At 42.3% G+C, this 16,790-nt stretch overlaps 1 protein-coding gene across 1 annotated transcript in view; it reads left to right on the forward strand.

The window, feature by feature from the left end:
- The window catches only part of MTA1 (metastasis associated 1), a 160,401-nt gene that overhangs the window by 53,018 nt on the left and 90,593 nt on the right, over positions 1-16,790 (forward strand). Inside the window, exons 3-5 of the mRNA XM_065409048.1 lie at positions 565-658; positions 15,318-15,444; positions 15,616-15,679. Of these exons, the coding sequence (XP_065265120.1) occupies positions 565-658; positions 15,318-15,444; positions 15,616-15,679 (285 nt within the window). The remainder of the gene's footprint in view (positions 1-564; positions 659-15,317; positions 15,445-15,615; positions 15,680-16,790) is intronic.

A 16,790-nucleotide genomic window follows, 5' to 3' on the forward strand; every position in this document is an offset into this window, starting at 1 on the left:
TAGAGTAAATGGGACACTTGTGGAATAAGGTTCTACTACGTTTGAGACAGGATCAGAATCTGATCCTGTGTAGGGTTTTTTTCTTCATTATTGTAAGAGGTCATCCAGTCCATTTGGCTAAATCCTTGCTTAATCTACAGATAAGGTTAATTAAAATCGCCTGCCTCAGGAAATCAAGATAAGTGGGTGTGAGGTCAGGAAGGAGTTTCCTGCCGACATCCTTTGTGTACAGCCCAGTCTAATTTCTCAGAAGCCTTGTGAGATCTTCTTTTTCTTCCTCTGTACCATCCAGTATAGACCATGATTGAGAACAAGAAATGGGATTTAGAACAATGGTCTGTTCTGGTATGGTAACTTCTATTTTTCAATATTGTAGAACTGCAGAACACTTGCTTAGTGTTTCATTTTCTATAGAAATGCATTCTATTCGTAGCAAGGTTCATGTATTTGATTGGAGTACTTATGGCTAAAATTTCTAAATACTTTAATGGATTTCTAGTTTAGTAGTTTGAGATCCAGTTTTTTATTTATGCCCAAGAATAATTTTTCTGCTCACTGTTACAGACGGCCAATGGAAATGTGGAAGCAAAGGTGGTGTGTTTCTATAGAAGAAGGGACATATCGAGTACGCTTATTGTATTGGCTGACAAACATGCAAGTAAGCTTGTTTATTTTAAAACATTGATTTTAATTTCTACATTTGGATGATGTGGTGATGCTATTTTAAAGATGCATGTATCTCGGAGCTAGGTTAATTTAAATTTATGATCCCCATCCTAAGCAACTAAGTAGTATCCAACAATTAGTTGTATCATTTGGTTGGCTGAGTTCTGACCTTTTCATTTAAGAAACAAACGCCTGTTGAAAAGTCAATTGACTGGGTGTCATTTGGTTGTCACGGGGGGGGGGGTCTGTGTGTGTGTGTGTGTGTGTGTGTATATATATGTGTGTGTGTGTGTGTGTGTGTGTGTGTATATATATATATATATATATATATATATATATAAAGAGCGCAACGTCTATTATTAAACATAACTTTCTCACACTCTCCCTTTGGGCTGAATAAAAGTGCCTGTCTCTCTGTCTACATGAAGGTGAATTTCTTGAAAACATTTGAGGAAAATTACACCAACTATTAAGTTGTTTGGGAAAGGGAAATACACTCCTTACATTTAAACAACAACAACAAAAACTGGTCATACTTTGTTTGCCAATAACTGAAATCTGAGAACATTAAAACATGGCCTGTTAGTTTTCTATCAGAAATTTTCTTTTGACAGGTTTAAAAAATTAGTTAAAATTGTGAATATCATCAAATTTGCCTTTGAGCATGTTTAGTACAACTTCTAAAAGTTAGTGATCTGGGGACATCCCACCATTATGTGATGTCTTGAATTTATGGCCTCTGTTAGGAGGTTAATAATTTCCCAGCTGGATGGAGGTCTGAAGAGAGCTAGTTACTGCTTAGTGATTTGAACACACTAATAATTCTGTTTAAAAATAGATGAGAATTTTTAGTTTCATGATTAAGCATTGGTACTTTCTGATATTTCAAAGTGTTTTTTGTTCATGCAACCTTCACTTGGCCTCCCCTGTGTGCGTGCCTTATGACAATCTTTACTTGCATGCTCACAAACTATTCCTCAGTATGCTATGCCATAGTCTTTCCCTTCAGCCTTCTAACTACACATATGTATCATCTTGTAGTACTGTATGCTCATCTGTTTATAACAGAGATTCATAGGCAGAATGTGTGGCATATCTACTTACTTACAGAGAGAAGTTAATTTAAAAAGAAAATAAGATACCCAGCTTAGCAATGGAGCTTAGTTGCATGTGTAGTTTCTTCTAGTATCATGTTACTCTGCATATTCCAGAGAGATACTCCTTGTCATTTTTATAAAAAAAAAAAAAAAAGTAGTTTAAACTGTGGCTGAAGTGTTTGAGTTATTGGGAGAAGCTTATACATAGGTTTTCCTTAAATTACAACTTAAAATCTTTCAATATCGATGCCAGTTGTCACTATTATCTGTCTTTAAATATTCTATTACTGTTTTATAACATCAGATACTAAGCACTTTGAAATGTGCGTACATTTCAATGTCATCTAGTGAGAAATTATTTTCACTTGTGCCTATATGAACTATCGGATCAATAGAGTACAAATTCTGTGCGCTTGTTAGAGAAACAGTTTAACAATATTTTACCATGCTTTTTTCCCAGTATTTGATGTCTCATTTGAATTTCCCTAAAATAGCATAAGTATAGATATGGAAATTACAGATTAGCTAGCCATCTACTTAAGTCCTCGGTCAAACAAGAAATAACAAAAATGTTTACTAGTAATGAAAATCTGACTTCCTTCCAAAACAGCTGAAATACTACAATGGATGGGTGCTTTTTAAGTGAGTTTAAATTTTAGGACTAAGATGCAATACGTTACTGTGAAGGCGTGCCTCTATCTCTAAAGGAGGAAAAATAACCTGTTTAATGACATGAGTACTGACAAAAGTATTAAAATATGTACCTTACAGATCCATCTTCTTCCTAGTAATGATGAAGCCAAAAATCTGAATACTACACTTCTGAATACTGCCATCATGCCATTGGAAAGACCCAGTAAAACTAGACCTGGGCATGCTCTCTGCCTTCAAAATAGCTTTTTTCATATTGTTTGTAATAGGTTTGAATGAAATGAAATGAAATCTGTGTGCTGTACTCATATAATTACATCTTGGTCTATGTATTCATATGGTACTGATATGAGATTTGGCTATGTTTTAGGTCAGAGGTCGGCAACCTTTCAGAAGTGGTGTGCTGAGTCTTCATTTATTCACTCTAATTTAAGATTTCGCGTGCCAGTAATACAGTTTAACGTTTTTTAGAAGGTCTCTTTCTATAAATCTATAATATATAACTAAACTATTGTTGTATGTAAAGTAAATAAGGTTTTAAAAATGTTTAAGAAGCTTCATTTAAAATTAAATTAAAATGCAGAGCCCCCTGGACCAGTGGCCAGGACCCGGGCAGTGTGAGTGCCAATGAAAATCAGCGTGCCATAGGTTGCCTACCCCTGTTTTAGGTGATTATTTTATTTATTTATTTTTGGTCACAATCCATAGTTTTACTGATTCTCTCTCTCTCTCTAGTGCCAGAGCTGTTCCATTGCTTAGGAATGCTGAAGTTTAATACAAACCTCCCTGCAAACAAACTAAATATGGTGACTCATTAATGTGTGTGTCAGTTCAATACGTTAGTAAAAGAAGTGAGAAGAATTGTTGAAACTTTGAGGATGAAGATGAGAAATCTTGCTCTTAGCCACCGTTAGCCATTCTTTGAACCTGCAAGTACAGATTTTTTTTTTTTCTTTTTGAAATGAAATGAACAATTTTGATCCAAATGGAAACTAGAGCATTGCTTCACTTTCATAGCTATTTGGAAGACTGGCATGAAGATCCAACTATAAAGCAGTGCTATTAATGGAAACATCACAGAAACAGAGACAATATATGTCAGTTTAGATTTCCTTTTCTACAGTTGTTCTGTGTTGTTATTTTGGTAGAGGCACCAGTTCATTCCCCCCCACCCCCCAAATATATATTTTTAACAGTCTTTTTTCTGTGGCTTCAATTGTTCCTTTTAAAAAGTAAAAATATGCTTTTGGCTAGCAATCAATACTTTCTAAATATAATTTATAATAAAAATATTATGTTAGAAAAGACTATAAATAGCCTGCATGTTGTAATGAAATTAGGAGTAATTTCCTACAAAAATTCTAATACAAATACTTGATCAGAGAGAATCAACATTGTCACTGATTTCTGAATTGATTGCATAATGATCCCTTTTCATAGTGTGTCCTGCTGCCTCATTTTGTTGCATTCGCAGTAGATGTACGTATCTGCATCACTGATATTTTAACTGCCTTTGTTCAGCTGATTAATGAAGCTGTGTGACTGCAGACCCTTCTGGATTCAATCAGTCTTGTAATTTCTAAGTGTACGTCTGCTATTGATGCCTTTATAATTTTAGACCTACTAATGATATAATTATGAAAAAGAAACTAATAATGGGCAAATTTGTCAAACTCAAATGTGCAATTTAGGAAAACCTTTATCTATTTCTCACTTAAAATAGAGGGATGGAGAGAAAAATGACGCTGATATTCAAGTAAATAAATGTCATTAAGTAAAATAAATAGGAATAAAATTAAATTTTCAGTATAATCCATCAGATACTTGAAACTGCAGAAACTAAAAGAAAGATGCAGGGGTTTTATTTTGCAGCCATTTTCCAAGAGGAGAAGTGACGTGCCTTCTGCAATGATGTTTATAAGTTTGTACCTAATGTATAGAATATGATTCCTATGTCTGAACTGCAAACTTAGGTTTTTTTACCATCTGATGTGAAACTTGTCTGGGGTTATGGTTGAATAATGATGATTGCTATACCTTTTCTCACATTTTCCATTCTTTAGATTCCATAATCACTTCATAAATTATTCAGAGGAATCGCTTGAAATGTAGCTGCCTCAGGGGTGGAACACAATTCCTATTTAACAGGTCTACAGCAAAACTGCACAACAGTTTGGGACAGGAAACAAAGAATAAATATTCTATCCAATTGACATTGCAGGGAGAACGCAGGAAGTCAGAACACACGTCTGTTTTAGGTAACTTACTCTGCTGGTCTCCTCAGTAAAGATTGTATGCCACAACTAACAAACTAGGAGGAAAACACTTAAAGCAATAAAGTGGTAGGGAGCATGTATGCATTTATCATTTACTGGAACATTTCCAAACAGTTGTAAAAGACCCTCTCCTAACCATCTCAACTTCATCTTTTGCCATTGGCAACAGTGGTCACAGAACCAATGCTTCATTAGTTTGTCCCAGTTCATAAAAATAAATGAATAGTTGTTAATAGTATAGAATCATAAAAGATTAGGGTTGGAAGAGACCTCAGGAGGTCATCTAGTCCAACTCCCTGCTCAAAGCAGGACCAACACCAACTAAATCATCCCAGCCAGGGCTTTGTCAAGCTGGGCCTTAAAAACTTCTAAGGATGGTGATTCCACCACCTCCTCAGGTAACCCATTCCAGTGCTTCACCACCCTCCTAGTGAAATAGTGTTTCCTAATATCCAACCTAGACCATCACCACTGCAATTTGAGACTATTGCTCCTTGTTCTGTCATCTGACACCACTGAGAACAGCTGAGCTCCATCCTCTTTGGAACCCCCCATTCAGGTAGTTGAAGGCTGCTATCAAATCCCCCCGTCACTCTTCTGCAGACTAAACAAGCCCGGTTCCCTCAGCCTCGCCTCATAAGTCATGTGCTCCAGGCCCCTGATCATTTTCGTTGCCCTCCGCTGGACTCTCTCCAATTTGTCCACATCTTTTCTATAGTGGGGGGCCCAAAATTGGATGCAATACTTCAGATGTGGCCTCACCAGTGCTGAATAGAGGGGAATAATCACTTCCCTCGATCTGCTCCTATTAATGCAGCCCAATATGCTGTTAGCCTCCTTGGTAACAAGGGCACACTGCTGACTCATATCCAGCTTCTTGTCCACTGTAATCCCCAGGTCCTTTTCTGCAGAACTGCTGCCTAGCCAATCGGTCCCCAGCCTGTAGCGGTGCATGCGATTTTTCCGTCCTAAGTGCAGGACTCTGCATTTGTCCTTGTTGAACCTCATCAGATTTCTTTTGGCCCAATTCTCCAATTTGTCTAGGTCACTCTGGACCTATCCCTACCCTCCAGCGTATCTACCTCTCCCCCCCCCAGCTTAGTATCATCTGCGAACTTTCTGAGGGTGCAATCCATCCCATCATCCAGTTGAATAATTTGAGTAGTTATTGGCAGTTTTGCTATCTGCTTTCAGCAGCTACTGTTCAGTTGTCAGGCCTACACGATGGTATATTCTGAAGTTTCAAAGCTTCTAAAAATAAGTATCTTATAGCAGGATGATGTCCTTATCAGACCAATATGTTAGGTGCCTGACGTTTGCTTGCCTGAGGAAGTTGCTAAGTCTGTGTGGTTTCTACACCAGCAGCGAGTGTGAATACATTTTGAGTATAGCCTCATAAATGAGGTCTTAATTGACTCTGCCTCTCCAAAGTTTGGAAGTGCCTGGATCATCAGTTCAGAATTCATCTGAAACAAAATCTAAAATGAGATTTTTGGTTTCATCATTACTAGGAAGAACTTGGATCTACCTCTTGGGACGGTCAGGGGACAGGGGGTGGGGGTGGGGTGGATGGGGCAGGGGTCCTGGGGGGGGGCACCGGGGGCAAGAAGTAGGGGGGTGGATGGATAGGGGGCAGGGGCCGGGCCACGCCTGGCTGTTTGGGGAGGCATAGCCTCCCCTAACCAGCCCTCCATACAATTTCCGAGACCCGATGCGGCCCTCAGGCCAGAAAGTTTGTCCATCCCTGCCTTATGGGGATGAATGGTTATGAAAACCAATACCCCAGTAAAAGAAAAAAGGTTCTCCCGATCCCAAAGGACCAAGCCCCAGATCCAGGTCATATACAAGTCAGATCTTACCCACAACTCATGCTGTTGCCAATCCTTTAGAATCTAAAATCTAAAGGTTTATTCGTAAAAAGAAAGAAATATAGAGGAGAGCTAAAATTAGTTAAATGGAATCAATTACATACAGTAATGGCAAAGTTCTTGGTTCAGGCTTGTAGCAGTGATGGAATAAACTGCAGGTTCAAATCAAGTCTCTGGAGTACATCCACAGCTTGGATGGGTCATTCAGTCCTTTGTTCAGAGCTTCAGTTTGTAGCAAAGTTCCTCCAGAGGTAAGAAGCAGGATTGAAGACAAAATGGAGAAGATGCAGCTGCCTTTTATAGTCTCTTGCCGTGCGGCCTGTGCTTTCTTTGTTCCAGACACAAGCTGCCCAGCGCATGGCTTGAAAGCCTTAAGAGTCTTCTCCGTAGGCATGCCCCTGCATGCCTTGCTGAGTCATAAGGTGTATCTGCCTTCTCTCAATGAGTCAGTTGTATAGCTGATGGTCCTCAATGGGCCATCAAGCAGGCCAGGCAGTGCTGATACCAAACTGTCTGGGGTGTCACCCAGAAGCATAGCACAAGTTTGAAATACAGACAGGATCGAGCCAATACTTATAACTTTAAATATACAAAAATGGTACCTGCATACAGATAGTATAATCATAACCAGCAAATTATAACCTTTAATAGACCCCTTACTTGACCTCCTTTGTACAAGATTTGGTGCCACTATAGGACCTTGGTTGCAACAATGATCTATACGGTCACAGTTCATGTCAATAACGTCACCCCCCCCCCCCCTTCATTTATTACACCATACTATATCAGAACAGTACTCCATCTATTCCAATGTCCAGTCGGTGATAGTGGCCAATACCAGCTCCTTAAGACGATATGCAAGAAACCCCATTATAGACCATTATAGAATAACACATTACCTGCCCATAGGGGAAACTTCTTCCTAACCATTGGGTGTGTGTGGGTGTGGGTATGTGTGTGTGTACACAAACACACACTTACTTTTTTTTTTTTCCTCGTGAGGGTCGTGTGGAGAGTAGGGAGGACCAGACCTCCTTTTCCTCCACAACAGGTTTCAGCTCATCCTGGGGGATTCCCCAGCGTTCCCAGGCCAGTTGGGAGATATAATCCCTCCAGCACGTCCTGGGTTGGCCTCTGCTCTGTGGGACGTGCTCACTATAGTTCCAACAGAAGCCTCCCAGGGGCATCCTTATCAGGTGCCCAAACCACCGCAGCTGGCTCCTCTCGATCCAGAGAAGTCGCGGTTCTACTCCCAAAGCTCTCCCGAATAGTTGAGCTCCTCACCCTGTCTTGAAATGTAAGCCCAGCCACCCTGTGTAAAAACCTCATTTCCGCCGCTTGTACCCATCTCATCCTTTCAGTCATTACCCAAAGTTCATGATCCTAGGTCAGGATAGGGATGCTTCATCTGAGTAATCAGCTCCCGCTTCACCACTATGGATCTGTACTGCTGCCGCCACACCAATCTGCCAGTTGATTTAATGCTACCGCATCCCATCACTCGTGAACAAACCCCCTATATACTTGAACTTGTCAACTAAGGGCAGCTGCTTTCCTCCTTGACCCCCCCCCCCAACCTGGAGAGAGCAGTCCACTTTCTTCTGGGAGTGGACTATGACCTTTGATCTGGAGATGCTGATTCTCATCCCAGCTGCGTCACACTTAGCAGCAAAATGTTTGAGTGCACATCAGACACTGCAGTCTGAAGAAGCAAGAAGGGCGACATCATCTGGAAACAGCAGAGATGCCACCTCCGAGTCACCATACCGGATGCACTCCACAGCTCGGCTGCGCCTTTATCCTGTCCATGAAAATCACAAACAGGAGTGGGGACTGGACACACCCTTGGTGGAGTCCAAGGCCCACCTTGAATGAACTCTACTTAATGCCAAGAATACAAACACAATTCTATTCCCGAGAATAGAGGGACTGGATAGCACGCAAAAGCGGCACCGGCACCTCATACTCCCACAGCACTTCCCACAAGACATCTCAGGGAACATGGCCATATGCTTTCTCCAGATCTACAAAGCAAAGGTAGACCAGGTTAGCAAACTCCCACGTCCCCTTGAGTATCTTTGAGAGAGCCAAGAGCTGGTCATAAGCTCCTCTCCATCAGTCTGGCATACGTTTTCAGGGAGGCTGAGGAGTGTGATTTACCTGTAGTTGGAACACACCCTCTGGTCTCCTTTCTTAAAAATTGGGACCACCACCCTGGTCCAGAGGTACTGCACCTGCCTTCCACGCAACATTGAAGAGACGCATTAACCATGACACCCGAACATTATCTGGTGCTTTCAACATCTCCAGGCAAATCTCGTCGACCCCTGCTGCCTTACCACTACGAAGGCATTTTACCACTGTATGGACCTCAGCATCAGAAATAGATCCAGCCTCACCGGAGGTTTCTGGTGCTGCATCCTGAAAGGGGTTACATGTCCATCGAGTTGAGTTCCTTAAAGTGCTCCTTCCGTCTCTCAATGATCTCCTCAACTGAGGTCAGCATTTCACCACCCTCGCTGAGTACAGTGTGAGCAACGTCCTGCCGACCCCCCTAAGGCAACAAACGGTTTGCCAGAACACCTTTGAAGCCATACCGTAGTCATTCTCCATGGTCTCTCCAAATTCCTCCCAAGCCTGGGTTTTTGCTTCAACTACTACCACAGCTGAAGCCCTCTTAGCCAGCCAGTACCTCTCAGCCATATCAGGAGTCCGGTTTGTGGGCATTGCTTGGAGCATTGATCTCCTTCTTCAACTTGACAGCTTCCCTCACCACTGGAGTCCACCAGTGGATCCTAGGGTTGCCACCATGGCAGGCGCCAACCGCCTTGAGGCCACAGCTTTTCATGGCTGCCTCAACGATTGAGGCCCTGAACATGGTCCATTCGGACTCAATGTCCAAGACCTCACCCGGAATGCAGAAGATGTTCCTCCGAAGATGGGAACTGAAGTCCTTCCACCAGATGTTCCCAGGGAACTCGCATTGATTGTTTGGGCCTCCCATGTTTGTCTGTCTGTCTGGGGTCCTGTGCATCGGATCCAACTTACCACCAAGTGTTGATTGGTTGCCAGCTCTGCCCCTCTTCGCCCGAGTTTCCAGAACATATGGCCTTAGGTCCAATGAGATGACTATGAAGTCGATTATCAGTCTTCAGCCCAAAGTCCTCTGGTACCAAGTACTTTTGTGAGCAACCTTATGTTCAAACATGGTATTCGTTATGGAGAATCTACGACGGGGTAGGCAACCTATGGCACGCGTGCTGAAGGCGGCACGCAAGTTGATTTGCAGTGGCACTCTCACTGCCTGGGTCCTGGCCACTGGTCCGGGGGGCTCTGCATTTTAATTTAATTTTAAATGAAGCGTCTTAAACATTTTTAAAACCTTATTTACTTTACATACAACAATAGTTTAGTTATATATTATAGACTTATAGAAAGAGACCTTCTAAAAACGTTAAAATGTATTACTGGCACACGAAACCTTAAATTAGAATGAATAAATGAAGACTCGGCACACCACTTCTGAAAGGTTGCCGACCCCTGATCTACGACTAGAACAGAAGTCCAATAACAACTCACCTCTCAGGTCCACACCAGGGAGGCCGTTCCTCCCAATCACTCCCCTCCCGGTATCTCCATCGTTCCTCACATGAGTGTTGAAGTCCCCCAGTAGAACTATGCCTTTAAAAAAAAAAAAAAAAAAAATCCTATGTAGTATAACTGTGTTGATGATCTCAGTAGAGATTAAAAAACAAAATAACCACCTGCTTACACACCACTTAGGGTCCCATGTGATTTTTTTATAGGCTTATTAGACATGGAAAAGACCTATTGGATTATCTATGCAAATACAGCATTCTTTCAGTGTGTCTTCTAATGTTTTTGTCCAGTCTGGTTATGAAAGTCACAGGTGATGGGGCTTCCAGAACTTGTTAGATGATTTCGTAGGTTAATAGCACTGATTTAAATAGCGTTTTCCAGATATCCAGCCTACATTTTTTCTCTTATTTCATTATTTTCTCATCCTATCGTTCTTACTTAAACTAAGAATATTATGCTAAATTCCTTTTCTCCAAATATTGTAGTCCCGCCTCCCTTTTTCTTATTGCTTAGCCAAGATGTATGTTAGCTCTTTTAATCTTCGAGTCCATCTTGTGCTTGCTTTTGTATTTTTTCTGAGCTTTTTTCCAGTTGCTAATATTTTATAGTAATGTGACACCTAGAATATAAAGGTGTTTAGCCCTTCCTCCCTCTCTGATTTTTATATATACTCCACCATGCATTGATCCATATCGCATTGCAAGCCTGTCTCTCTCTTCTTTATAGTTACTATTACAGTGGCACTGTACATATGATGATGTTTCATTTGCCACCCACTGCCTCTAGGTCTCTCATAATTATAATTGTTGCGTTTCGAATTGTAGATCTGCATTTTCTAATTAATTTCCCCTACATGTATTAGCTTTCACTCTTCCAAATTGATTAAGAACTTGGATAGAAGAAGTGACAATCTGTTTGTATCTCACCTTATTATTTCTTTGTCTTCACTAGTGTTCAAGTTTCCTTCCAACATAGTAACCACAAACTTTTTTAATGCGCTAGTAATGATCCTTTTCCCAAATCGTTAATACAGATGTTAAATAAAACTGGACCTAATACAGATCCCTGCAGAACCCCTTTGGGCACCTCCCTACACTTGCTATATTGCATGTTCCTGTTTGTGTAAAGTGTTTGTTTTTAGTTTTCAGTCTGAGTGTTCCAATCCTGTGTGACCATGTATCGAATGCTTGTTAAAATCCAAGTATATTGCATCTACTGTGTTCCATAGTCACTTATTCTGTAACTACCATAAAAGCAGTCAAATTTGTCTGAGAAGATTTGTTCTTTAAAAGGCTATAATAGTGCCTTTTCCTCATTTAGTCATTCTATAGGGTGGTAATCCACGGCATTTATGTAACATCTGAGTAACTGAGCTGTGAGGGTGAAGCACACCTAGGCTTCAAAGGTGAAATTTGCTTCCCAATCTGTGGCCAGGGACAGCCCCCAGTGCAGTTGCTGAGTCTTTCTGCATGTGCAGGGTGTGCAAAGGTACCTTTGTGTGGTCACTGAACCCATGGCCAACCCTGCACAACTTCAGTGTGGTGCTGAGGGTTTTGTGTTGACCGTTTGCTTATACTAGTACTGAATTCATCCTACGTTCTCTACACTTTTATTATGTCTAAATTCATCAGGTTCATGCTTTTCGATATTAAAGGGGTCTCAGCAAGAGGGGCAAATATATTTGCATACAGCTTTATTTTATTCAGAGAGTTCCTACCCACTTCTATGCTCAAAAGCTTTAGCAATTTTGTGTTGGGCTTTTCTTCATTGTTACCTTATATGAAGTCTTTCTTTCAAATGTACTGTATTGTGCCTTTTTATTTTGAAAGGCTGTGCACAGCAGGGCGAGCGCAAAAGGAAATGTGTGCTTCACAGCCTTCATGTTACATTACAAAAATGAGCCAAACAAATAAAACACTACTTGGATTAAGTTCTTGGTTGAAGATGAAGAAAATTGCAGTTTGAGATTAAATTTGTTTTGCTAGGCTTCATTTTTGCGTGTTGTAGATTTGATTGACAAATAGTGATCAATACACATTTTTTTAAAAAGGCGTGAAGTTTTCAAATACACCAGAGCAGTGGTTTTCAAACTTTTTTTCTGGTGACGCAGTTGAAGAAAATTGTTGATGCCTGTGACCCAACGGAGCTGGGGACAAGGGGCTTGGGGTGTGGGAGGGGCTCAGGGCTGGGGCAGAGGGTTCGGGTGTGGGGGTGAAGGCTGTGGGGTGGGGTCGGGAATGAGGTGTTCAGGGTGTGAGAGGGGGTGGGGTGTTGGAGGGGGTCAGGGCTCTAGGCTGGGGGTGCAGGCTCAGGGGTGGGGCCGGGGATAAGGGGTTTGGGGTGCAGGAGGGGGCTCCAGGTTTAGGGGGGCTCAGGGCTGGGGCAGGGGATTGGGGCGCGAGCTTACCTCTGGTGGCTCCCGGTCAGCGGCGCAGCCAGGGTGCAGAGGCAGGCTTCCCGCTTTTCCTGGCACCATGGACCACGCTGCTCCCTAGAAGCGGCCAGCAGCAGGTCCGGCTCCTAGGCAGAGGTGTGCAAATGACTCTGCGTGGCTCTCGCCCGCAGGCACTCTCCCCACCCCCACCCCCTACCAATTCCTATTGGCTGGTTCCTTGACAATGGAAGTGTGGAGATGGTGCTTGGGGCAGGGGCAGCACACGGAGCCCCGTGGGGGCGCCCCTCCCCACCCCCGGCTAGGAGCCAGACCTGTTGCTGGCCACTTCCGGAGCACAGCGCGGTGTCGGAACAGGTAGGGATTAGCCTGCCTTAGCTGGGCGGCACCGCCGACGGGACTTTTAACGGCCCGGTTGACAGTGCTGACCAGAGCCGCTGCCGCTCTTCCATTCCGTGACCCAGTTCGAAAACCACTGTACTCGAGGCATTGAGAATTATTTTGAGCTCTTCAGCATAGCACGTCTGTCTCCAAACTCTTTAAAAGATGCCTTTTAGTATGAGGATATATTGCTTTGGAAAATTAGAATTGGAGTGTTTTCAATAGCTCAGATTTCTTGTTCTCTAGACACACACTCAAATGTAAGCATGATGGGGGTTTTCCATGTTTTCTTTTAATGCTTTCTGTTCACTAGTTTTCAAACAGTTTGGCCTATGACTTGCTGATGTGTTTATGGATTACTGCTGGTGTATTGATAATGTGGGTCACCAGCCATTGTATGAATTTTCTATTAAAACAGAGTTTACTTAAGTGAATAAATTGTGAAACCATACAACTGTGACACAAATGTAAATCCTGTGTTCCATTTCCTAGGAAAGTATTACAGTGTAAATCAGGGGTGGGCAAACTTTTTGGCCCGAGGGCCACATTGGGGTTGCAAAACTGTATGGAGGGTCGGGTAGTGAAGGCTGTGCCTCCCCAAACAGCCTGGCCCCTCCCCCCTATTCGACCCCTCCCACTTCCTCTCCCCCCGACTGCCCCTCTCAGAATCCATGACCCATTCAATCCCCCTCGGTCCTTGTCCCCTAATCGCCCCCTCCCAGGACCCCCCCCCGCCCCTAACCACCACCCGGGACCCCATGCCTATCCAACCCCCCCTGTTCTCCGTCCCCTATCCACGCTCCTGCCCCCTGAGACTCCCATGCTTATTCACCCCCCCCAATGTTCCCCATCCCCTGACCGCCCCCCAGAACCTCCGCCCCATCCAGCTGCTCCCTGTCCCTTGACTGCCCCCCGGGACCACCCGCCGCTTATCCAACCCCCCGACCCCCCCTTACCATGCTGCTCAGAGCAGCATGTCTGGCAGCCGCGCTGTCTGGCCGGAGGCAGACACGTTGCCGCACTGCTTGGCAGGAGCGCGCAACCCAGCTGCCCAGAGCACTGCCCGTGCGGTGGCGTAGCTGCGGGGAAGGGGCCAGGGCTAGACTCCCCGGCCGGGAGCTCAAGGGCCGGGCAGGACAATCCTGCGGGCTGGATGTGGCCCGCGGGCTGTAGTTTGCCCACCTCTGGTATAAATGCCCACTGCTGTATGTTTAACAGCTTATGTAGTGTAATAACTATTACACTCCTGGTTTAATTATGCTACTATTGCATTTTCCTTTCTCATTAGAGAAGCTTACTCGATGGGTATATAAAACACCAGCTCTTGTTTCAGAATGGTAAAATAAAGTGAAATAAACTGTATAGAATCTGAGAGGCATGTGATTTTTGCTAGTCTCTTTAGCAGAATGGCCAGTTTAAAACCAAGTGTGCAACTTAACATTTTACAAAATTAAGATATTCCCTTTATATTTGCCTTGGTTTGGGATAATTTTGAGGATTATAAATTACTAAAATTTTTGAGTGTGCAATGTTTCTATACAGCAGTCAGATTTGTGCATGTAAATTCTAAGAGTAGGGAGGGATGAAGGAATATTTCTTGGTAACAACTGTTGGAGTAAGCTGCAGGCATAATATTGCTCAACTTTTTTTTGAGAGTAGCAGTGTAAAGAGTTTTTGTTATATACAAGATTTAACAGCTCAGTCTGCTACAATCCAAAAATTCTCCCATGACGAATGCAGAAGCTGATCTGAATTCCGTAGAGGGAAAAATTTCCTCTTCTGCAGCCTCTCATGATTGGATGCTGTGCCCTTTCCTAGAGTAGTTTGACTCCAAATGCTGTATCTAACATAAGTGAAAGATGATGTCACTAATGACAATGCCCTCTAGCAACCATTTCCCACTGGGACATTGCCTGGATCCAGTTGTTTTGCAGATAAGTTACGTATCAGCGTGGATGTAGTTTAGCATGTAGATGTGAATTTGGGACAGTATATCTGTGGTACCAAAGAATTATGGATCAAAAAGTAAAATGGGTCATGACCATATTTTATGGGTCAGAGCCATTGAAATGGGGTAGCACTGCCTGCTGTTGGATATTAGTAGTGCCATTACAGTAGCTGGCAAGGCTGGCCCTAGACATTTAGTTGGCATCTCCACACTTGTTCTGTGACTCTACTTAATGCTGTGGTTGGTGTGAGCTGCCTACTTCAATGGCTGCAGCTCTTGGCTGCAGCAGTAAGAGACAAAGAGGAAAATGGCTTAGGTACCATGTATTGTGGTTATTTATGGTTTAATCGTGGTCTTGTGGCAATACATTCCGATTGGCTAAGAGGTACCGTTTGCAATATGTGATATTAAGCTTTTTTTTCCCCCTTGTGTAACTAGGGGAAATGGAAGAAGAGATGGAAAACCCAGAAATGGTTGATTTACCAGAGAAACAGAAGCATCAGCTAAGGCATCGAGAACTGTTTCTCTCACGACAGCTGGAATCTTTACCTGCCACGCACATAAGGTAATGACTTAATTCTTCTAGAACTGTTTAGTCAAGAAGAAACAGTACAATATTGGTCCAGTATTCTTCCTGTGTAAAGAATAAACTTTATGCAAAAGTTAGTAATGCCATTGTATATATCATAAGTTTAATATATTTTTTTCATAAAATGTAATTTCTTTCTTTTTTTAGAGGCAAATGCAGCGTTACTCTGTTAAATGAGACAGAATCCCTTAAATCATATCTGGAACGGGAGGTATGAATCCATTTTGTGAATTGCAAAGCTTCACCGGGTTATTTTGCCACAGTTTAGTATTGGTGGCTTTCTGCAAGTAGCCCAATTATGAGGTTTTCTTCTTTTCTCATTTCTGAAGTTCACTGGGTGTTGTCAGGGCCACTAAAAAACATTAAGGTCAATAAAATTGTCTGGTTCTGCAATTTTCATTTTGCTGTAAAATTTTTTGTTGCTCTAGCAGGCAAAGCCCATTGTTTAAATATATATTTGTGACAACACTAAACCATTCCTCCTCCTATAAAGAAAACCATACTTATTTTGTCAGCCCAGCAGTCTGAAAGTTCAAAGATTAGGGTTCACCTGTTGACAGGAATAAACTGAAATATGTAATAGAAGTTACTGTTAGCAACTATTATAGTTGAGACTGCAAAACAGTTTGCCCTATTTTTGCAAGGTCATTTTCTAGAACTATCTACTGAGGCTGAAATTTTGGTTGGTATCTCTTCAAAGTTAATTTCTGGAAGACTCAATCAAATCTATTCTTGAGTTATAGGAAAGTGTGTGTGGGGGGGAATACCCCCATTCTCCCCCCCCCCCTTTTTTTTGGATCCATTCATAAATTTATTTTTTTTCTAACCAATCTATTTTTAATGCAACAGCATAACTGCTAAAGCGTCAGACTTGAAGCTAGGATTAGACTTTCAGTGGTAGTGAGACTCCTTCAAAATCTTTATCCATTCTCCTTAACGAGGAGCATGTGCTCTAGTAAGCCTGGGAAAGAGAGAACAAAGATTTTAGACAATTGGAAAATTACTTGTGAACAAACTCAGTGGACATCTGCTGAAGTTTTAGCAGAGGTCATTGGAGCCTCATCTCTTCTATGATGTTAGTGCACATACTCTCCCTTTCTAGCCTGATGGATGCAAAGACAGTTTGTCATTGTGCAAACTGAAAATTTTATATTCTTATTTTTCTGATTTAAATGCACCTCTTATTATATTATTGATGCTGTAGAATATATACATCATAGGATATAGAAGCTATTTAAGTTGTCTGAATTAACATTATATTGGAACCCTAGGCCTACATTTTTGATAGTGACTCAATTTTTGGTTATCCAGATTGACTTTCA

This window comes from Emys orbicularis, chromosome 8 (assembly GCF_028017835.1).
Source record: "Emys orbicularis isolate rEmyOrb1 chromosome 8, rEmyOrb1.hap1, whole genome shotgun sequence".
In the NCBI taxonomy this organism is placed as follows: Eukaryota; Metazoa; Chordata; order Testudines; family Emydidae; genus Emys; species Emys orbicularis.